The 25,235-nt window shown below is 46.6% G+C and overlaps 1 protein-coding gene across 1 annotated transcript in view; it reads right to left on the bottom strand.

The window, feature by feature from the left end:
- Positions 1-25,235, bottom strand: part of LOC139413994 (glypican-5-like) — a 169,608-nt gene that overhangs the window by 125,480 nt on the left and 18,893 nt on the right. The window contains exon 3 of the mRNA XM_071161879.1: positions 24,349-24,469. Within this exon, the coding sequence (XP_071017980.1) occupies positions 24,349-24,469 (121 nt within the window). The remainder of the gene's footprint in view (positions 1-24,348; positions 24,470-25,235) is intronic.

The following is a 25,235-nucleotide window of genomic DNA, read 5'->3' as shown; positions in this document are numbered from 1 at the left end:
CTGAGAGGTTGAAGAAGAAGAAAGAGATCTGTCACATGGCTGAGAGGTTGAAGAAGAAGAGAGAGATCTGTCACATGGCTGAGAGGGCAGAACAAGCGAGAGATCTGTCACATGGCAGAACAAGAGAGAGATCTGTCACATGGCTGAGATGTTGAAGAAGAAGAGAGAGATTGTGTTCCAATAAAGTTCCATTTCATTTGCTTTAGAAATATAAACATATGTTTCTCATGCCAATAAAGCCCCTTAAAGTTACATTTGTAACATGGCTGAGAGGGTACAGAGGAAGGAGAGAGAGAGAGAGAGAGAGAGAGAGAGAGAGAGAGAGAGAGAGAGAGAGAGAGAGAGAGACAGAGAGAGAGAGAGAGAGCGAAACAGACAGAGACAGACAGACAGAGACAGAGAGCTCAGTAACATGGCTGAGAAGGTGCTGGAGAGCGCAAATTGTTAATGTGTGAGATTAAACTCAGTATCCCTCCACCCATTATGCCCATCCTCATTCGACCATGACCAATGTCTTTGACAACAGTTCAGAGCCTAGCCTCCTAAAATGACAGTTGCCATAAAGACATTATAATCACATTACCACAGCATGACGCGGAGAGCATCATTGAACAAAGATGATTGAGGTTTATCAGGAGTTTAAATGGCACCAGAGACGACAGGCACTGAAAACCTCACAGGAAGCATGTAACCACAGAGACATATCCAAACAGGACATTTTGAAGACATTGAGATAGGCACTACACTCGGTAAATCTCAGCGTAACATAAATGGACATGACATTATCAGGACTTTAAAATGGCAGCAGAGCGGACTGGAACCAGCTGACAGCAGTCCTTCACCGACTAACACCTTTCAAACCATCGTTCCCAAACACCATCACACAGTTAGGAAGGAGTTGAGGTGCTAATTGTGGCTCTGCATTGTATTCTACCTCTACTAAACCATCTAACAAGGACCTCTACTAAACCATCTAACAAGGTCTACACCTCTACTAAACCATCTAACGAGGTCTACACCTCTACTAAACCATCTAACAAGGGCCTTTACTAAACCATCTAACAAGGACCTCTACTAAACCACCTAACGAGGTCTACACCTCTACTAAACCATCTAACGAGGTCTACACCTCTACTAAACCATCTAACAAGGTCTACACCTCTACTAAACCATCTAACAAGGACCTCTACTAAACCATCTAACAAGGTCTACACCTCTACTAAACCATCTAACAAGGACCTCTACTAAACCATCTAACAAGGTCTACACCTCTACTAAGCCATCTAACAAGGTCACACCTCTCCTAAACCATCTAACAAGGTCTACACCTCTACTAAACCATCTAACAAGGTCTTCACCTCTACTAAACCATCTAACAAGGGCCTCTACTAAACCATCTAACAAGGTCTACTACCTCTACTAAACCATCTAACAAGGTCTACACCTCTACTAAACCATCTAACAAGGTCTACACCTCTACTAAACCATCTAACAAGGTATTTCCCCTCTACTAAACCATCTAACAAGGTCTACACCTCTACTAAACCATCTAACAAGGTCTACACCTCTACTAAACCATCTAACAAGGTCCTCACCTCTACTAAACCATCTAACAAGGTCCTCACCTCTACTAAACCATCTAACAAGGTCTACACCTCTACTAAACCATCTAACAAGGGCCTCTACTAAACCATCTAACAAGGTCTACACCTCTACTAAACCATCTAACAAGGTCTACACCTCTACTAAACCATCTAACAAGGTCCTCACCTCTACTAAACCATCTAACAAGGTCCTCACCTCTACTAAACCATCTAACAAGGTCCTCACCTCTACTAAACCATCTAACAAGGTCTACACCTCTACTAAACCATCTAACAAGGGCCTCTACTAAACCATCTAACAAGGTCTACACCTCTACTAAACCATCTAACAAGGTCTACAACTCTACTAAACCATCTAACAAGGTCCTCACCTCTACTAAACCATCTAACAAGGTCCTCACCTCTACTAAACCATCTAACAAGGTCTACACCTCTACTAAACCATCTAACAAGGGCCTCTACTAAACCATCTAACAAGGTCTACACCTCTACTAAACCATCTAACAAGGACCTCTACTAAACCATCTAACAAGGACCTCTACTAAACCATCTAACAAGGTCTACACCTCTACTAAACCATCTAACAAGGACCTCTACTAAACCATCTAACAAGGTCCATACCTCTACTAAACCATCTAACAAGGTCTTCACCTCTACTAAACCATCTAACAAGGTCTACACCTCTACTAAACCATCTAACAAGGTCTACACCTCTACTAAACCATCTAACAAGGTCTACACCTCTACTCAACCATCTAACAAGGTCAACACCTCTACTAAACCATCTAACAAGGTCCTCACCTCTACTAAACCATCTAACAAGGTCTACACCTCTACTAAACCATCTAACAAGGTCTACACCTCTACTAAACCATCTAACAAGGTCTACACCTCTACTAAACCATCTAACAAGGTCTACACCTCTAGTAAACCATCTAACAAGGTCTACACCTCTACTACACCATCTAACAAGGTCTACACCTCTACTAAACCATCTAACAAGGTCCACACCTCTACTAAACCATCTAACAAGTCTACACCTCTACTAAACCATCTAACAAGGCGTGACATTTCCAAACACGATCCAACGTTTTGAAGACATTTAGATGCTACTTGGGAAAATCCCATTTTAGCGTAACAGACATAAACCCTTAGACCATAACGGATTATAAAAGCATGAGGACAAGTTGTTTAATTTGTCCATTTTCTTGAAGGGTGACTATTCCGTGTTAAATTGTTTTGATATCTGTGTAAATAAAACTAAAAGCTTCAGCCACCTCACCTTGCCACGGCGGCCATGTTGTCGGGCTGTTGACACCGAGCTGTTCATTAACAACGTGTAAAGGCCACCTGGATATTAACTGTTACTAATCTCTCCTTCTCAGCCCGAACACAACCGTCATAGAAATTATATACATCATCGTCCTAAGTGTCACCGGTTGTGAAGGGCTAACCTAATTATTAGAAGAGCCTTTATCCCAAATGGCTCCTTACGGGCCCTGGTCAAAAGTATCGCACCGTGTAGAGGATAGGGTGCTTATTGAGACACAGCCACAGTGGATAGTGGATTTAATTTATTTTTATTTAACCTTTATTCCAATAGGCAAGTCAGGAACAAATTCTTATTTACCATGACGGCCTACCAGAAGGCAAAAGGCCTGCTGCGGGGACGGGGGGCCTGGGATTAAAAAATAATAATAATGTAATTAAAATATAGGACAAAAACACACATCACGACAAGAGAGACACCACAACACTACATAAAGAGACCAAAGACAACATAGCATGGCAGCAACACAACATAACATCACAGCATGGCAGCAATACAACATGACATCACAGCATGGCAGCAACACAATATGGCAGCAACACAACATGACATCACAGCATGGCAGCAACACAATATGACATCACAGCATGGCAGCAATACAACATGACAACACAACATGGCAGCAACACAATATGACATCACAGCATGGCAGCAACACAACATGACATCACAGCATGGCAGCAACACAACATGACATCACAGCATGGCAGCAACACAGCATGACAACACAACATGGCAGCAACACAATATGACATCACAGCATGGCAGCAACACAGCATGACAACACAACATGGCAGCAACACAATATGACAACACAACATGGCAGCAACACAATATGACATCACAGCATGGCAGCAATACAACATGACAACACAACATGACATCACAGCATGGCAGCAACACAGCATGACAACACAACATGGCAGCAATACAACATGACAACACAACATGGCAGCAACACAATATGACATCACAGCATGGCAGCAACACAACATCACAGCATGGCAGCAACACAACATGACATCACAGCATGGCAGCAACACAGCATGACAACACAACATGGCAGCAACACAATATGACATCACAGCATGGCAGCAACACAATATGACATCACAGCATGGCAGCAATACAACATGACAACACAACATGACATCACAGCATGGCAGCAACACAACATGACAACACAACATGACATCACAGCATGGCAGCAACACAATATGGCAGCAACACAACATGACATCACAGCATGGCAGCAACACAATATGACATCACAGCATGGCAGCAACACAATATGACATCACAGCATGGCAGCAACACAGCATGACAACACAGCATGGCAGCAACACAGCATGACAACACAGCATGGCAGCAACACAGCATGGCAGCAACACAGCATGACAACACAACATGGCAGCAACACAACATGACATCACAGCATGGCAGCAACACAACATGACATCACAGCATGGCAGCAACACAACATGACATCACAGCATGGCAGCAACACAGCATGACAACACAACATGGCAGCAACACAATATGACATCACAGCATGGCAGCAACACAATATGACATCACAGCATGGCAGCAATACAACATGACAACACAACATGACATCACAGCATGGCAGCAACACAACATGACAACACAACATGACATCACAGCATGGCAGCAACACAATATGGCAGCAACACAACATGACATCACAGCATGGCAGCAACACAATATGACATCACAGCATGGCAGCAACACAATATGGCATCACAGCATGGCAGCAACACAGCATGACAACACAGCATGGCAGCAACACAGCATGACAACACAGCATGGCAGCAACACAGCATGTCAGCAACACAGCATGACAACACAACATGGCAGCAACACAACATGACATCACAGCATGGCAGCAACACAATATGACATCACAGCATGGCAGCAACACAATATGACATCACAGCATGGCAGCAACACAATATGGCAGCAACACAACATGACATCACAGCATGGCAGCAACACAATATGACATCACAGCATGGCAGCAACACAATATGACATCACAGCATGGCAGCAATACAACATGACAACACAACATGGCAGCAACACAACATGACATCACAGCATGGCAGCAACACAACATGACATCACAGCATGGCAGCAACACAACATGACATCACAGCATGGCAGCAACACAACATGACAACACAGCATGGCAGCAACACAATATGGCAGCAACACAACATGACATCACAGCATGGCAGCAACACAATATGGCAGCAACACAATATGGCAGCAACACAACATGACATCACAGCATGGCAGCAACACAATATGGCAGCAACACAACATGACATCACAGCATGGCAGCAACACAATATGGCAGCAACACAACATGACATCACAGCATGGCAGCAACACAATATGACATCACAGCATGGCAGCAACACAATATGACAACACAGCATGGCAGCACAGCATGGCAGCAACACAACATGACATCACAGAATGGCAGCAACACAACATGACAACACAGCATGGCAGCACAGCATGGCAGCAACACAACATGACATCACAGAATGGCAGCAACACAATATGACAACACAGCATGGCAGCACAGCATGGCAGCAACACAACATGACAACACAGCATGGCAGCAACACAACATGACAACACAGCATGGCAGCACAGCATGGCAGCAACACAACATGACAACACAGCATGGTAGCAACACAACATGACAACACAGCATGGCAGCACAGCCTGGCAGCACAGCATGGCAGCAACACAACATGACAACACAGCATGGCAGCAACACAACATGACATCACAGCATGGCAGCAACACAACATGACAACACAGCATGGCAGCAACACAATATGACATCACAGCATGGCAGCAACACAACATGACATCACAGAATGGCAGCAACACAACATGACAACACAGCATGGCAGCAACACAACATGACAACATAGCATGGCAGCAATACAACATGACAACACAGCATGACAACACAGCATGGCAGCAACACAACATGACAACATAGCATGGCAGCAACACAACATGGTAGCAACAACATGGTAGCAACAACATTGTAGCAACAACATTGTAGCAACACAAAATAAGGTACAAACATTATTGGGCACAGACAACAGCACAAAGAGCAAGAAGGTAGAGACAACAATACATCACGCGAAGCAGTCAGTAAGAGTGTCCATGACTGAGTCTTGGAATGGACACTGAAAAGGGGTTCAGGTCTTAAGTAAAGGCTGAGGTACTAACCAGAAATGACTCTGTCTTTGGCTCTAACGCTCTTCTCTAGGACATAAAATCACAAACAATAGAGAACAGAGGGATCAGAGGGATCAGAGGGATCAGAGGGATCAGAGAGATCAGGAGGACCAGAGAAATTAGAGAGACCAGAGAGATCAGAGAGATTAGAGGGAACAGAGGCCGGAAGCTATATCAGAGAGCAGATATTAGAACTCTCTCTTCTCAGAAAAGATATCAGAACATGTCTGTCTGACCTGCTGTCTGTCTGACCTGCTGTCTGTCTGACCTGCTGTCTACCCTCAGCAGACCAGCCTGTCTAGTGGGTGTCTGTCTGACCTCAACAGTCTGAACTGTCATCCCTCCACGGTCACGGTGGAACGATACAGTCTGAACTGTCATCCCTCCACGGTGGAACGATACAGTCTGAACTGTCATCCCTCCACGGTGGAACGATACAGTCTAAACTGTCATCCCTCCACGGTGGAACGAAACAGTCCGAACTGTCATCCCACCACGGTCACGGTGGAACGATACAGTCTGAACTGTCATCCCTCCACGGTGGAACGATACAGTCTGAACTGTCATCCCTCCACGGTGGAACGATACAGTCTGAACTGTCATCCCTCCACGGTGGAACGATACAGTCCGAACTGTCATCCCACCACGGTCACGGTGGAACGATACAGTATGAACTGTCATCCCTCCACGGTGGAACGATACAGTCTGAACTGTCATCCCTCCACGGTGGAACGATACAGTCCGAACTGTCATCCCACCACGGTCACGGTGGAACGATACAGTATGAACTGTCATCCCTACACGGTGGAACGATACAGTCTGAACTGTCATCCCTCCACGGTGGAACGATACAGTCCGAACTGTCATCCCTCCACGGTCACGGTGGAACGATACAGTCTGAACTGTCATCCCTCCACGGTGGAACGATACAGTCTGAACTGTCATCCCTCCACGGTGGAACGATACAGTCTGAACTGTCATCCCTCCACGGTGGAACGATACAGTCTGAACTGTCATCCCTCCACGGTGGAACGATACAGTCTGAACTGTCATCCCTCCACGGTGGAACGATACAGTCTGAACTGTCATCCCTCCACGGTGGAACGATACAGTCTGAAGAGACTTATCCTTCCAATAGAAAGTGCCTGTCCGACAGAGGTACACAACAAACCACACAGGAGTAGAATGGTGAATCCTCCCAGAGGTACACAACAAACCACACAGGAGTAGAATGGTGAATCCTCCCAGAGGTACACAACAAACCACACAGGAGTAGAATGGTGAATCCTCCCAGAGGTACACAACAAACCACACAGGAGTAGAATGGTGAATCCTCCCAGAGGTACACAACAAACCACACAGGAGTAGAATGGTGAATCCTCCCAGAGGTACACAACAAACCACACAGGAGTAGAATGGTGAATCCTCCCAGAGGTACACAACAAACCACACAGGAGTAGAATGGTGAATCCTCCCAGAGGTACACAACAAACCACACAGGAGTAGAATGGTGAATCCTCCCAGAGGTACACAACAAACCACACAGGAGTAGAATGGTGAATCCTCCCAGAGGTACACAACAAACCACACAGGAGTAGAATGGTGAATCCTCCCAGAGGTACACAACAAACCACACAGGAGTAGAATGGTGAATCCTCCCAGAGGTACACAACAAACCACACAGGAGTAGAATGGTGAATCCTCCCAGAGGTACACAACAAACCACACAGGAGTAGAATGGTGAATCCTCCCAGAGGTACACAACAAACCACACAGGAGTAGAATGGTGAATCCTCCCAGAGGTACACAACAAACCACACAGGAGTAGAATGGTGAATCCTCCCAGAGGTACACAACAAACCACACAGGAGTAGAATGGTGAATCCTCCCAGAGGTACACAACAAACCACACAGGAGTAGAATGGTGAATCCTCCCAGAGGTACACAACAAACCACACAGGAGTAGAATGGTGAATCCTCCCAGAGGTACACAACAAACCACACAGGAGTAGAATGGTGAATCCTCCCAGAGGTACACAACAAACCACACAGGAGTAGAATGGTGAATCCTCCCAGAGGTACACAACAAACCACACAGGAGTAGAATGGTGAATCCTCCCAGAGGTACACAACAAACCACACAGGAGTAGAATGGTGAATCCTCCCAGAGGTACACAACAAACCACACAGGAGTAGAATGGTGAATCCTCCCAGAGGTACACAACAAACCACACAGGAGTAGAATGGTGAATCCTCCCATAAGGAGTCATTATATCTGATGAGAGAGTGGCGACATAAGAAAACCACCTCTCCCAAACACCCCACCTTGAGATGACTGTTCAGATCATGGATAGATACATGGTAACAGCCTCTACATTACATGGTAGAGATGGATCTGCAGTGGGTAACAGTCTAGCTACATGGTAACAGCCTCTACATTACATGGTAGAGATGGTAGAGATGGATCTGCAGTGGGTAACAGTCTAGCTACATGATAACAGCCTCTACATTACATGGTAGAGATGGTAGAGATGGTAGAGATGGCTCTGCAGTGGGTAACAGTCTAGCTACATGGTAACAGCCTCTACATTACATGGTAGAGATGGCTCTGCAGTGGGTAACAGTCTAGCTACATGGTAACAGCCTCTACATTACATGGTAGAGATGGCTCTGCAGTGGGTAACAGTCTAGCTACATGGTAACAGCCTCTACATTACATGGTAGAGATGGTAGAGATGGATCTGCAGTGGGTAACAGTCTAGCTACATGATAACAGCCTCTACATTACATGGTAGAGATGGTAGAGATGGATCTGCAGTGGGTAACAGTCTAGCTACATGATAACAGCCTCTACATTACATGGTAGAGATGGTAGAAATGGTAGAGATGGATCTGCAGTGGGTAACAGTCTAGCTACATGATAACAGCCTCTACATTACATGGTAGAGATGGTAGAGATGGATCTGCAGTGGGTAACAGTCTAGCTACATGATAACAGCCTCTACATTACATGGTAGAGATGGTAGAGATGGCAGAGATGGTAGAGATGGCTCTGCAGTGGGTAACAGTCTAGCTACATGGTAACAGCCTCTACATTACATGGTAGAGATGGTAGAGATGGTAGAGATGGCTCTGCAGTGGGTAACAGTCTAGCTACATGGTAACAGCCTCTACATTACATGGTAGAGATGGTAGAGATGGCAGATATGGTAGAGATGGCTCTGCAGTGGGTAACAGTCTAGCTACATGGTAACAGCCACTACATTACATGGTAGAGATGGCTCTGCAGTGGGTAACAGTCTAGCTACATGGTAACAGCCTCTACATTACATGGTAGAGATGGTAGAGATAGATGGTAGAGATGGATCTGCAGTGGGTAACAGTCTAGCTACATGGTAACAGCCTCTACATTACATGGTAGAGATGGTAGAGATGGTAGAGATGGCTCTGCAGTGGGTAACAGTCTAGCTACATGGTAACAGCCTCTACATTACATGGTAGAGATGGTAGAAATGGTAGAGATGGTAGAGATGGCTCTGCAGTGGGTAACAGTCTAGCTACATGGTAACAGCCTCTACATTACATGGTAGAGATGGCTCTGCAGTGGGTAACAGTCTAGCTACATGGTAACAGCCTCTACATTACATGGTAGAGATGGTAGAGATAGATGGTAGAGATGGATCTGCAGTGGGTAACAGTCTAGCTACATGATAACAGCCTCTACATTACATGGTAGAGATGGTAGAGATGGCTCTGCAGTGGGTAACAGTCTAGCTACATGGTAACAGCCTCTACATTACATGGTAGAGATGGTAGAGATGGCTCTGCAGTGGGTAACAGTCTAGCTACATGGTAACAGCCTCTACATTACATGGTAGAGATGGTAGAGATGGCTCTGCAGTGGGTAACAGTCTAGCTACATGATAACAGCCTCTACATTACATGGTAGAGATGGTATAGATGGCTCTGCAGTGGGTAACAGTCTAGCTACATGGTAACAGCCTATACATTACATAGTAGAGATGGTAGAGATGGTAGAGATGGCTCTGCAGTGGGTAACAGTCTAGCTACATGATAACAGCCTCTACATTACATGGTAGAGATAGTAGAAATGGCTCTGCAGTGGGTAACAGTCTAGCTACATGATAACAGCCTCTACATTACATGGTAGAGATGGTAGAGATGGCTCTGCAGTGGGTAACAGTCTAGCTACATGGTAACAGCCTCTACATTACATGGTAGAGATGGTAGAGATGGCTCTGCAGTGGGTAACAGTCTAGCTACATGGTAACAGCCTCTACATTACATGGTAGAGATAGATGGTAGAGATGGTAGAGATGGCTCTGCAGTGGGTAACAGTCTAGCTACATGGTAACAGCCTCTACATTACATGGTAGAGGTGGTAGAGATGGTAGAGATGGCTCTGCAGTGGGTAACAGTCTAGCTACATGGTAACAGCCTCTACATTACATGGTAGAGATGGTAGAGATGGTAGAGATGGCTCTGCAGTGGGTAACAGTCTAGCTACATGGTAACAGCCTCTACATTACATGGTAGAGATGGTAGAGATGGCTCTGCAGTAGGTAACAGTCTAGCTACATGGTAACAGCCTCTACATTACATGGTAGAGATGGTAGAGATGGCTCTGCAGTGGGTAACAGTCTAGCTACATGGTAACAGCCTCTACATTACATGGTAGAGATGGTAGAGATGGCTCTGCAGTGGGTAACAGTCTAGCTACATGGTAACAGCCACTACATTACATGGTAGAGATAGATGGTAGAGATGGTAGAGATGGTAGAGATGGCTCTCAAACCTAGTCAGCTGTACAACTGAACGCATTAAACCTAAATATATCTTCGTCATTTAACCCCTCTGAGGTGCGGGGAGAGAGAGACATTTAACCCCTCTGAGGTGCGGGGAGAGAGACGGGGAAAGAGACGGGGAGAGAGAGACATTTAACCCCTCTGAGGGGAGCTGCCTTTCATCAAACATCCACGTGATCGACGCCCAGGGAGCCGTTGTTGTTAGGGTTTAACAGATTCGAACCGGCGTCCTCTTTCAGGTTACTGGCCCAACGCTCTCTACTGCTGCTTAGAGATTCCTGATGGGTTTCCTGTCACATGATCTTGGGAAAGGAGTCGAGAAATAATTCCCAGGTTGAACCCGGCTTGATGATATCTACGTATTTGATCTAAACTTAAAGGATTGTGTCCTGATGAAAGCGTCAATACGTTGCTGAAACACGAAGCCAGTGTCCTAAAATGGCACACTATTCCCTATGGGGAATAGTCTCTCTCTCCCCGTCTCTCTCTCCCCATCTCTCTCTCCCCATCTCTCTCTCCCCATCTCTCTCTCTCCCCGTCTCCCTCTCTCCCCGTCTCCCTCTCTCCCCGTCTCTCCCCCCCCGTCTCTCTCCAGGTCTCTCTCTCCCCGTCTCTCTCCAGGTCTCTCTCTCCCCGTCTCTCTCCAGGTCTCTCTCTCCCCGTCTCTCTCTCCCCCCGTCTCTCTCTCCAGGTCTCTCCCCCCGTCTCTCTCCCCCCGTCTCTCTCCCCCGTCTCTCTCCCCCGTCTCTCTCTCCCCGTCTCTCTTCTCCCTGTCTCTCTTCTCCCTGTCTCTCTCCCAGTCTCTCTCTCTCCCCGTCTCTCTCTCTCCCCGTCTCTCTCCCCCCGTCTCTGTCTCTCTCTCTCGCTCCCCGTCTCTCTTTCTCTCCCCATCTCTCCCCCTCTATCTCTCCCCGTCTCTCTCTCCCCGTCTCTCTCTCCCCGTCTCTCTCTCTCCCCGTCTCTCTCTCTCCCCGTCTCTCTCTCTCCCCGTCTCTCTCTCTCCCCGTCTCTCTCTCTCCCCGTCTCTCTCTCGCCGTCTCTCTCCCCGTCTCTCTCTCCCCGTCTCTCTCCCCGTCTCTCTCCCCGTCTCTCTCTCTCCCCGTCTCTCTCTCTCCCCGTCTCTCTCTCTCCCCGTCTCTCTCTCTCCCCGTCTCTCTCTCCCCCCGTCTCTCTCTCCCCCGTCTAACCTCTCCCCCCGTCTAACCTCTCCCCCCGTCTCCCTCTCCCCGTCTCCCTCTCTCCCCGTCTCTCTCTCTCCCCGTCTCTCTGTCTCTCTCTCTCCCCGCCTCTCTCTCCCAGCCTCTCTCTCTCCCCGTCTCTCTCTCTCCCCGTCTCTCTCTCTCCCCGTCTCTCCCCGTCTCTCTCCCCGTCTCTCTCCCCGTGTCTCTCCCCGTGTCTCTCTCTCTCTCCCCGTCTCTCTTTCTCTCCCCATCTATCTCTCTCCCCGTCTCTCTCTCTCCCCGTCTCTCTCTCTCCCCGTCTCTCTCCCCGTGTCTCTCTCTCTCTCCCCGTCTCTCTCTCCCCGTCTCTCTCCCCGTCTCTCTCCCCGTCTCTCTCCCCCCGTGTCTCTCTCTCTCTCCCCGTCTCTCTCCTATCAGCACGATAACGCTGAAGCACATTTGACGGAATCCTAGTTTCCTTTTAACAAATTGTCTCTGTCATTCGTGCTATTCTCTTTTCCCTTTGAACAAAATCCTTCAGCCCCTCATTTACCCATAACCGTCTCTGTCATCTCCTGATAGGCAGTTCCAACGGAGGCCTTGGACTCCCGTGTGGGGATTCTGATACCAGTCCCTCTTTGTACAGCTGTAATCCATGTTATCACAGCAGATAGAGTGCCTGTGTCCCAAATGGCACCCTATTCCCTGTGTAGTGCACTACTTTAGACCAGGACCCATAGGGAAACCCACAGGGATCTGATCAAATGTAGGCCTTTATCGAGGGATTGAGGGTGCTGTTTGGGATGCAGCCTTGTGATAGAGAGGGTGTTTCCAGGAGAACAAAGGGCTCTCTCTCTCTCTCAGCCCTCTAAATCACAGTGGTTCTTTCAGGAGAGGACGACTACAGATCACACTCCCTCTCCTCTGCAGGAGGCACGCTGTGGAGTCAGGCGTCACGCTGTGGAGTCAGGCGGCACGCTGTGGAGTCAGGCGGCACGCTGTGGAGTCAGGCGGCACGCTGTGGAGTCAGGCGGCACGCTGTGGAGTCAGGCGGCACGCTGTGGAGTCAGGAGGCACGCTGTGGAGTCAGGAGGCACGCTGTGGAGTCAGGCGGCACGCTGTGGAGTCAGGCGGCACGCTGTGGAGTCAGGCGGCACGCTGTGGAGTCAGGCGGCACGCTGTGGAGTCAGGCGGCACGCTGTGGAGTCAGGCGGCACGCTGTGGAGTCAGGCGGCACGCTGTGGAGTCAGGCGGCACGCTGTGGAGTCAGGCGGCACGCTGTGGAGTCAGGCGGCACGCTGTGGAGTCAGGCGGCACGCTGTGGAGTCAGGAGGCACGCTGTGGAGTCAGGCGTCACGCTGTGGAGTCAGGCGGCACGCTGTGGAGTCAGGAGGCACGCTGTGGAGTCAGGAGGCACGCTGTGGAGTCAGGAGGCACGCTGTGGAGTCAGGAGGCACGCTGTGGAGTCAGGCAGCTCTGATGAGGGGCTCTCAAGGTGTTCAAGGGGTTGTCTGAAATGGGACACTATTCCCTACATAGTGCACTACTTTTAAGCAGGGCCCATATGGCTCATTGTACCCTATTCCCTACATAGTGCACTACTTTAACCAGGGCCCATATGGCTCATTGTACCCTATTCCCTACATAGTGCACTACTTTTAAGCAGGGCCCACATGGCTCGTTGTACCCTATTTCCCACATAGTGCCCTACTTTAACCAGGGCCCATATGGCTTGTTGTATCCTATTCCCGGAATAGGGTACAACACAAAATAAGCGCTCTACGTAGGGAATAGGGTGTGATTAGGGACAGCTGACGATGTTCAAGGTGATCTGAATAGCCCTGCTAGAGTAGGCTAGACATCCTGCTACAATGTCTCCATGTATTTAGGTAAAACGTGTCAAATCTACATTCTCTTAACCAATACCATCCATCCTCAGCAGGGCATCGTAACACAGCTGATATGAAGTACCATCCATCCTCAGCAGGGCATCGTAACACAGCTGATATGAAGTACCATCCATCCTCAACATGGCATCATAACACAGCTGATATGAAGTACTGTCCATCCTCAACATGGCATCATAACACAGCTGATATGAAGTACTGTCCATCCTCAACATGGCATCATAACACAGCTGATATGAAGTACTGTCCATCCTCAACATGGCATCGTAACACAGCTGACATGAAGTACTGTCCATCCTCAACATGGCATCGTAACACAGCTGACATGAAGTACTGTCCATCCTCAACATGGCATCGTAACACAGCTGACATGAAGTACTGTCCATCCTCAACATGGCATCGTAACACAGCTGATATGAAGTACTGGCCATCCTCAACAGGGCATCATAACACAGCTGATATGAAGTACCATCCATCCTCAACATGGCATCATAACACAGCTGATATGAAGTACTGTCCATCCTCAGCATCATAACACAGCTGAGATGAAGTACCATCCATCCTCAACATGGCATCATAACACAGCTGATATGAAGTACTGTCCATCCTCAACATGGCATCATAACACAGCTGATATGAAGTACTGTCCATCCTCAACATGGCATCGTAACACAGCTGATATGAAGTACCATCCATCCTCAACATGGCATCATAACACAGCTGATATGAAGTACCGTCCATCCTCAACATGGCATCATAACACAGCTGATATGAAGTACCATCCATCCTCAACATGGCATCATAACACAGCTGATATGAAGTACCATCCATCCTCAACATGGCATCGTAACACAGCTGATATGAAGTACTGTCCATCCTCAACATGGCATCGTAACACAGCTGATATGAAGTACTGTCCATCCTCAGCATGGCATCGTAACACAGCTGATATGAAGTACTGTCCATCCTCAACATGGCATCCTAACACAGCTGATATGAAGTACCATCCATCCTCAACATGGCATCGTAACACAGCTGACATGAAGTACTGTCCATCCTCAACATGGCATCATAATACAGCTGATATGAAGTACTGTCCATCCTCAACATGGCATCATAACACAGCTGATATGAAGTACTGTCCATCCTCAACATGGCATCGTAACACAGCTGACATGAAGTACTGTCCATCCTCAACATGGCATCGTAACACAGCTGACATGAAGTACTGTCCATCCTCAACATGGCATCGTAACACAGCTGACATGAAGTACTGTCCATCCTCAACATGGCATCGTAACACAGCTGATATGAAGTACTGTCCATCCTCAACAGGGCATCATAACACAGCTGATATGAAGTACCATCCATCCTCAACATGGCATCATAACACAGCTGATATGAAGTACTGTCCATCCTCAGCATCATAACACAGCTGAGATGAAGTACCATCCATCCTCAACATGGCATCATAACACAGCTGATATGAAGTACTGTCCATCCTCAACATGGCATCATAACACAGCTGATATGAAGTACTGTCCATCCTCAACATGGCATCGTAACACAGCTGATATGAAGTACCATCCATCCTCAACATGGCATCATAACACAGCTGATATGAAGTACCGTCCATCCTCAACATGGCATCATAACACAGCTGATATGAAGTACCATCCATCCTCAACATGGCATCATAACACAGCTGATATGAAGTACCATCCATCCTCAACATGGCATCGTAACACAGCTGATATGAAGTACTGTCCATCCTCAACATGGCATCGTAACACAGCTGATATGAAGTACTGTCCATCCTCAGCATGGCATCGTAACACAGCTGATATGAAGTACTGTCCATCCTCAACATGGCATCCTAACACAGCTGATATGAAGTACCATCCATCCTCAACATGGCATCGTAACACAGCTGACATGAAGTACTGTCCATCCTCAACATGGCATCATAATACAGCTGATATGAAGTACTGTCCATCCTCAACATGGCATCATAACACAGCTGATATGAAGTAGTGTCCATCCTCAACATGGCATCGTAACACAGCTGATATGAAGTACTGTCCATCCTCAACATGGCATCGTAACACAGCTGACATGAAGTACCGTCCATCCTCAACAGGGCATCGTAACACAGCTGATATGAAGTACTGTCCATCCTCAACATGGCATCGTAACACAGCTGATATGAAGTACTGTCCATCCTCAACATGGCTTCATAACACAGCTGATATGAAGTACTGTCCATCCTCAGCATCGTAACACAGCTGATATGAAGTACTGTCCATCCTCAACATGGCATCGTAACACAGCTGACATGAAGTACTGTCCATCCTCAACATGACATCGTAACACAGCTGATATGAAGTACTGTCCATCCTCAGCATGGCATCGTAACACAGCTGATATGAAGTACTGTCCATCCTCAGCATCATAACACAGCTGATATGAAGTACTGTCCATCCTCAACATGGCATTGTAACACAGCTGATATGAAGTACTGTCCATCCTCAACATGGCTTCATAACACAGCTGATATGAAGTACCGTCCATCCTCAACATGGCATCGTAACACAGCTGACATGAAGTACTGTCCATCCTCAACATGGCATCATAACACAGCTGATATGAAGTACTGTCCATCCTCAACATGGCATCGTAACACAGCTGATATGAAGTACTGTCCATCCTCAACATGGCTTCATAACACAGCTGATATGAAGTACTGTCCATCCTCAGCATCGTAACACAGCTGATATGAAGTACTGTCCATCCTCAACATGGCATCGTAACACAGCTGACATGAAGTACTGTCCATCCTCAACATGACATCGTAACACAGCTGATATGAAGTACTGTCCATCCTCAGCATGGCATCGTAACACAGCTGATATGAAGTACTGTCCATCCTCAGCATCATAACACAGCTGATATGAAGTACTGTCCATCCTCAACATGGCATTGTAACACAGCTGATATGAAGTACTGTCCATCCTCAACATGGCTTCATAACACCGCTGACATGAAGTACCGTCCATCCTCAACATGGAATCGTAACACAGCTGACATGAAGTACTGTCCATCCTCAGCATCATAACACAGCTGATATGAAGTACTGTCCATCCTCAACATGGCATCGTAACACAGCTGATATGAAGTACTGTCCATCCTCAGCATCATAACACAGCTGATATGAAGTACTGTCCATCCTCAACATGGCATCGTAACACAGCTGACATGAAGTACTGTCCATCCTCAACATGGCATCATAACACAGCTGATATGAAGTACTGTCCATCCTCAACATGGCATCGTAACACAGCTGATATGAAGTACTGTCCATCCTCAACATGGCATCATAACACAGCTGATATGAAGTACTGTCCATCCTCAACATGGCATCGCAACACAGCTGATATGAAGTACTGTCCATCCTCAACATGGCATCATAACACAGCTGATATGAAGTACTGTCCATCCTCAGCAGGGCATCGTAACACAGCTGATATGAAGTACTGTCCATCCTCAACATGGCATCATAGCACAGCTGATATGAAGTACTGTCCATCCTCAACATGGCATCGTAACACAGCTGATATGAAGTACTGTCCATCCTCAGCAGGGCATCGTAACACAGCTGAAATGAAGTACTGTCCATCCTCAACATGGCATCATTACACAGCTGATATGAAGTACTGTCCATCCTCAACATGGCATCGTAACACAGGTGATATGAAGTACTGTCCATCCTCAACATGGCATCATAACACAGCTGATATGAAGTACTGTCCATCCTCAACCTTGGCATCGTAACACAGCTGATATGAAGTACTGTCCATCCTCAACATGGCATCGTAACACAGCTGACATGAAGTACTGTCCATCCTCAACATGGCATCATAACACAGCTGATATGAAGTACTGTCCATCCTCAACATGGCATCGTAACACAGCTGATATGAAGTACTGTCCATCCTCAACATGGCATCATAACACAGCTGATATGAAGTACTGTCCATCCTCAACATGGCATCGTAACACAGCTGATATGAAGTACTGTCCATCCTCAACATGGCATCGTAACACAGCTGATATGAAGTACTGTCCATCCTCAGCAGGGCATCGTAACACAGCTGATATGAAGTACTGTCCATCCTCAACATGGCATCATAGCACAGCTGATATGAAGTACTGTCCATCCTCAACATGGCATCCTAACACAGCTGATATGAAGTACCATCCATCCTCAACATGGCATCGTAACACAGCTGACATGAAGTACTGTCCATCCTCAACATGGCATCATAATACAGCTGATATGAAGTACTGTCCATCCTCAACATGGCATCATAACACAGCTGATATGAAGTACTGTCCATCCTCAACATGGCATCGTAACACAGCTGACATGAAGTACTGTCCATCCTCAACATGGCATCGTAACACAGCTGACATGAAGTACTGTCCATCCTCAACATGGCATCGTAACACAGCTGACATGAAGTACTGTCCATCCTCAACATGGCATCGTAACACAGCTGATATGAAGTACTGTCCATCCTCAACAGGGCATCATAACACAGCTGATATGAAGTACCATCCATCCTCAACATGGCATCATAACACAGCTGATATGAAGTACTGTCCATCCTCAGCATCATAACACAGCTGAGATGAAGTACCATCCATCCTCAACATGGCATCATAACACAGCTGATATGAAGTACTGTCCATCCTCAACATGGCATCATAACACAGCTGATATGAAGTACTGTCCATCCTCAACATGGCATCGTAACACAGCTGATATGAAGTACCATCCATCCTCAACATGGCATCATAACACAGCTGATATGAAGTACCGTCCATCCTCAACATGGCATCATAACACAGCTGATATGAAGTACCATCCATCCTCAACATGGCATCATAACACAGCTGATATGAAGTACCATCCATCCTCAACATGGCATCGTAACACAGCTGATATGAAGTACTGTCCATCCTCAACATGGCATCGTAACACAGCTGATATGAAGTACTGTCCATCCTCAGCATGGCATCGTAACACAGCTGATATGAAGTACTGTCCATCCTCAACATGGCATCCTAACACAGCTGATATGAAGTACCATCCATCCTCAACATGGCATCGTAACACAGCTGACATGAAGTACTGTCCATCCTCAACATGGCATCATAATACAGCTGATATGAAGTACTGTCCATCCTCAACATGGCATCATAACACAGCTGATATGAAGTAGTGTCCATCCTCAACATGGCATCGTAACACAGCTGATATGAAGTACTGTCCATCCTCAACATGGCATCGTAACACAGCTGACATGAAGTACCGTCCATCCTCAACAGGGCATCGTAACACAGCTGATATGAAGTACTGTCCATCCTCAACATGGCATCGTAACACAGCTGATATGAAGTACTGTCCATCCTCAACATGGCTTCATAACACAGCTGATATGAAGTACTGTCCATCCTCAGCATCGTAACACAGCTGATATGAAGTACTGTCCATCCTCAACATGGCATCGTAACACAGCTGACATGAAGTACTGTCCATCCTCAACATGACATCGTAACACAGCTGATATGAAGTACTGTCCATCCTCAGCATGGCATCGTAACACAGCTGATATGAAGTACTGTCCATCCTCAGCATCATAACACAGCTGATATGAAGTACTGTCCATCCTCAACATGGCATTGTAACACAGCTGATATGAAGTACTGTCCATCCTCAACATGGCTTCATAACACAGCTGATATGAAGTACCGTCCATCCTCAACATGGCATCGTAACACAGCTGACATGAAGTACTGTCCATCCTCAACATGGCATCATAACACAGCTGATATGAAGTACTGTCCATCCTCAACATGGCATCGTAACACAGCTGATATGAAGTACTGTCCATCCTCAACATGGCTTCATAACACAGCTGATATGAAGTACTGTCCATCCTCAGCATCGTAACACAGCTGATATGAAGTACTGTCCATCCTCAACATGGCATCGTAACACAGCTGACATGAAGTACTGTCCATCCTCAACATGACATCGTAACACAGCTGATATGAAGTACTGTCCATCCTCAGCATGGCATCGTAACACAGCTGATATGAAGTACTGTCCATCCTCAGCATCATAACACAGCTGATATGAAGTACTGTCCATCCTCAACATGGCATTGTAACACAGCTGATATGAAGTACTGTCCATCCTCAACATGGCTTCATAACACCGCTGACATGAAGTACCGTCCATCCTCAACATGGAATCGTAACACAGCTGACATGAAGTACTGTCCATCCTCAGCATCATAACACAGCTGATATGAAGTACTGTCCATCCTCAACATGGCATCGTAACACAGCTGATATGAAGTACTGTCCATCCTCAGCATCATAACACAGCTGATATGAAGTACTGTCCATCCTCAACATGGCATCGTAACACAGCTGACATGAAGTACTGTCCATCCTCAACATGGCATCATAACACAGCTGATATGAAGTACTGTCCATCCTCAACATGGCATCGTAACACAGCTGATATGAAGTACTGTCCATCCTCAACATGGCATCATAACACAGCTGATATGAAGTACTGTCCATCCTCAACATGGCATCGCAACACAGCTGATATGAAGTACTGTCCATCCTCAACATGGCATCATAACACAGCTGATATGAAGTACTGTCCATCCTCAGCAGGGCATCGTAACACAGCTGATATGAAGTACTGTCCATCCTCAACATGGCATCATAGCACAGCTGATATGAAGTACTGTCCATCCTCAACATGGCATCGTAACACAGCTGATATGAAGTACTGTCCATCCTCAGCAGGGCATCGTAACACAGCTGAAATGAAGTACTGTCCATCCTCAACATGGCATCATTACACAGCTGATATGAAGTACTGTCCATCCTCAACATGGCATCGTAACACAGGTGATATGAAGTACTGTCCATCCTCAACATGGCATCATAACACAGCTGATATGAAGTACTGTCCATCCTCAACCTTGGCATCGTAACACAGCTGATATGAAGTACTGTCCATCCTCAACATGGCATCGTAACACAGCTGACATGAAGTACTGTCCATCCTCAACATGGCATCATAACACAGCTGATATGAAGTACTGTCCATCCTCAACATGGCATCGTAACACAGCTGATATGAAGTACTGTCCATCCTCAACATGGCATCATAACACAGCTGATATGAAGTACTGTCCATCCTCAACATGGCATCGTAACACAGCTGATATGAAGTACTGTCCATCCTCAACATGGCATCGTAACACAGCTGATATGAAGTACTGTCCATCCTCAGCAGGGCATCGTAACACAGCTGATATGAAGTACTGTCCATCCTCAACATGGCATCATAGCACAGCTGATATGAAGTACTGTCCATCCTCAACATGGCATCATAACACAGCTGATATGAAGTACTGTCCATCCTCAGCAGGGCATCGTAACACAGCTGAAATGAAGTACTGTCCATCCTCAACATGGCATCATTACACAGCTGATATGAAGTACTGTCCATCCTCAACATGGCATCATAACACAGCTGATATGAAGTACTGTCCATCCTCAACCTTGGCATCGTAACACAGCTGATATGAAGTACTGTCCATCCTCAACATGGCATCATAACACAGCTGATATGAAGTACTGTCCATCCTCAACATGGCATCGTAACACAGCTGATATGAAGTACTGTCCATCCTCAACATGGCATCGTAACACAGCTGATATGAAGTACTGTCCATCCTCAGCAGGGCATCGTAACACAGCTGATATGAAGTACTGTCCATCCTCAACATGGCATCATAACACAGCTGATATGAAGTACTGTCCATCCTCAACATGGCATCGTAACACAGCTGATATGAAGTACTGTCCATCCTCAACATGGCATCGTAACACAGCTGATATGAAGTACTGTCCATCCTCAGCAGGGCATCGTAACACAGCTGAAATAAAGTACTGTCCATCCTCAACATGGCATCATTACACAGCTGATATGAAGTACTGTCCATCCTCAACATGGCATCGTAACACAGCTGATATGAAGTACTGTCCATCCTCAGCATCGTAACACAGCTGATATGAAGTACTGTCCATCCTCAACATGGCATCATAACACAGCTGATATGAAGTACTGTCCATCCTCAACATGGCATCGTAACACAGCTGATATGAAGTACTGTCCATCCTCAACATGGCATCGTAACACAGCTGATATGAAGTACTGTCCATCCTCAACATGACATCGTAACACAGACACACGGTACCACACACAGACACACGGTACCACACAGACATACGGTACCACACACACAGACATACGGTACCACACACACAGACATACGGTACCACACACACAGACATACGGTACCACACACAGACATACGGTACCACACACAGACACACGGTACCACACACAGACATACGGTACCACACACAGACACACGGTACCACACACAGACATACGGTACCACACACAGACATACGGTACCACACACAGACACACGGTACCACACAGACATACGGTACCACACACACAGACATACGGTACCACACAGACACACGGTACCACACACACACATACGGTACCCACACAGACATACGGTACCACACACACAGACATACGGTACCACACACACAGACATACGGTACCACACACACAGACATACGGTACCACACACAGACACACGGTACCACACACAGACATACGGTACCACACACAGACACACGGTACCACACACAGACATACGGTACCACACACAGACATACGGTACCACACACAGACACACGGTACCACACACAGACATACGGTACCACACACAGACATACGGTACCACACAGACACAGACACACGGTACCACACACAAACATACGGTACCACACACAGACACACGGTACCACACATACGTTCTCTGGTGACGTGTACTGAGAACCCGTGAAACAACTTTACCTGGTAATGAGTATATGGGTTAGGGGTTAGGGGTTAGGGGTTAGGGGTTAGGGGTTAGGGGTTAGGGGTTAGGGTCTGTTTGGGGTTAGGGGTTAGGGGTTAGGGTTAGGGGTTAGGGTCTGTGTTTGGGGTTAGGGGTTAGGGGTTAGGGTTAGGGGTTAGGGTTAGGGTCTGTGTTTGGGGTCGAATAGTGGGGCATCTTTGACCCAGATGAATCCATTATAGTGGGGCATCTTTGACCCAGATTAATCCATGAATAGTGGGGCATCTTTGACCCAGATTAATACATTATAGTGGGACATCTTTGACCCAGATTAATACATTATAGTGGGACATCTTTGACCCAGATTAATACATTATAGTGGGACATCTTTGACCCAGATTAATACATTATAGTGGGACATCTTTGACCCATATTAATACATTATAGTGGGACATCTTTGACCCAGATTAATACATTATAGTGGGGCATCTTTGACCCAGATTAATACATTATAGTGGGACATCTTTGACCCAGATTAATACATTATAGTGGGGCATCTTTTACCCAGATAAATACATTATAGTGGGACATCTTTGACCCAGATTAATACATTATAGTGGGGCATCTTTGACCCAGATTAATACATTATAGTGGGACATCTTTGACCCAGATTAATACATTATAGTGGGGCATCTTTGACCCAGATTAATACATTATAGTGGGGCATTTTTGACCCAGATTAATACATTATAGTGGGGCATCTTTGACCCAGATTAATACATTATAATGGGGCATCTTTGACCCAGATAAATCCATGAATAGTGGGGCATCTTTGACCCAGATAAATACATGAATTGTGGGGCATCTTTGACCCAGATTAATAGATTATAGTGGGGCATCTTTGACCCAGATTAATACATTATAGTGGGGCATCTTTGACCCAGATTAATACATTATAGTGGGGCATCTTTGACCCAGATAAATCCATGAATAGTGGGGCATCTTTGACCCAGATGAATACATTATTGTGGGACATTGTGGAAATTGTGGAAACAATCTAGCCATTCTACACAAATCTACACAAATCTACACAAATCTCTGTGTCTGGAGGCTGTATCTTTCCTCTGAGCTGGGAGAGTCTGCTGCTGGGATCTGAGCAGGGTTCGGGTCTGACTGGGTCAGACTGGGTCTGAGTGGAGGTGGGATAACTCACCTGATTGATGTGCTTGAGTTTATCAATGATCTGATGGATGACTGGGTCCCCTTCCTTCACTTTAACCTCTGGATTAGCAGTCTGGGCCTTGATTCCATTACCCACCACTCTCAGAGTATAGCTGGAGGGAGGAGGAGAGAGGATAGGGTTAGAGGAGGGAAGAATAGAGGATTGAAGACAGCGGGATGGATGAATGAAGGAGTTTAACTGAAGTGTCCTCAGATGGCCTCAGGAGGTTTTAGCAACACTTCAAAGACAGACAGACGACAGGCAAACCTGGCAGGCAGAACCTAGAGTCAGAGAAAGACAAACCTGGCCGGCAGAACCTAGAGTCAAAGACAGACAGACAGACAGACAAACCTGGCAGGCAGAACCTAGAGTCAGAGAAAGACAAACCTGGCCGGCAGAACCTAGAGTCAGAGAAAGACAGAGGACAGACAAACCTGGCAGCCAGAACCTAGAGTCAAAGGAAGACAGAGGACAGACAAACCTGGCCAGCAGAACCTAGAGTCAGAGAAAGACAGAGGACAGACAAACCTGGCAGGCAGAACCTAGAGTCAAAGAAAGACAGAGGACAGACAAACCTGGCCAGCAGAACCTAGAGTCAGAGAAAGACAGAGGACAGACAAACCTGGCAGGCAGAACCTAGAGTCAAAGAAAGACAGAGGACAGACAAACCTGGCAGGCAGAACCTAGAGTCAGAGAAAGACAGAGGACAGACAAACCTGGCAGGCAGAACCTAGAGTCAAAGAAAGACCGAGGACAGACAAACCTGGCCGGCAGAACCTAGAGTCAAAGAAAGAATGATCTGTAGTACATTCAGAAAGTATTCAGACCCCTTCCCTTTTTTCACATTTGGTTACATTACAACATCATTTAAAAAATGG

Source organism: Oncorhynchus clarkii, chromosome 7 (assembly GCF_045791955.1).
Source record: "Oncorhynchus clarkii lewisi isolate Uvic-CL-2024 chromosome 7, UVic_Ocla_1.0, whole genome shotgun sequence".
NCBI lineage: Eukaryota > Metazoa > Chordata > Actinopteri > Salmoniformes > Salmonidae > Oncorhynchus > Oncorhynchus clarkii.
The sequence above is the reverse complement of the archived record's forward strand: the minus strand, read 5'-3'. Positions and strand labels throughout refer to the sequence as shown.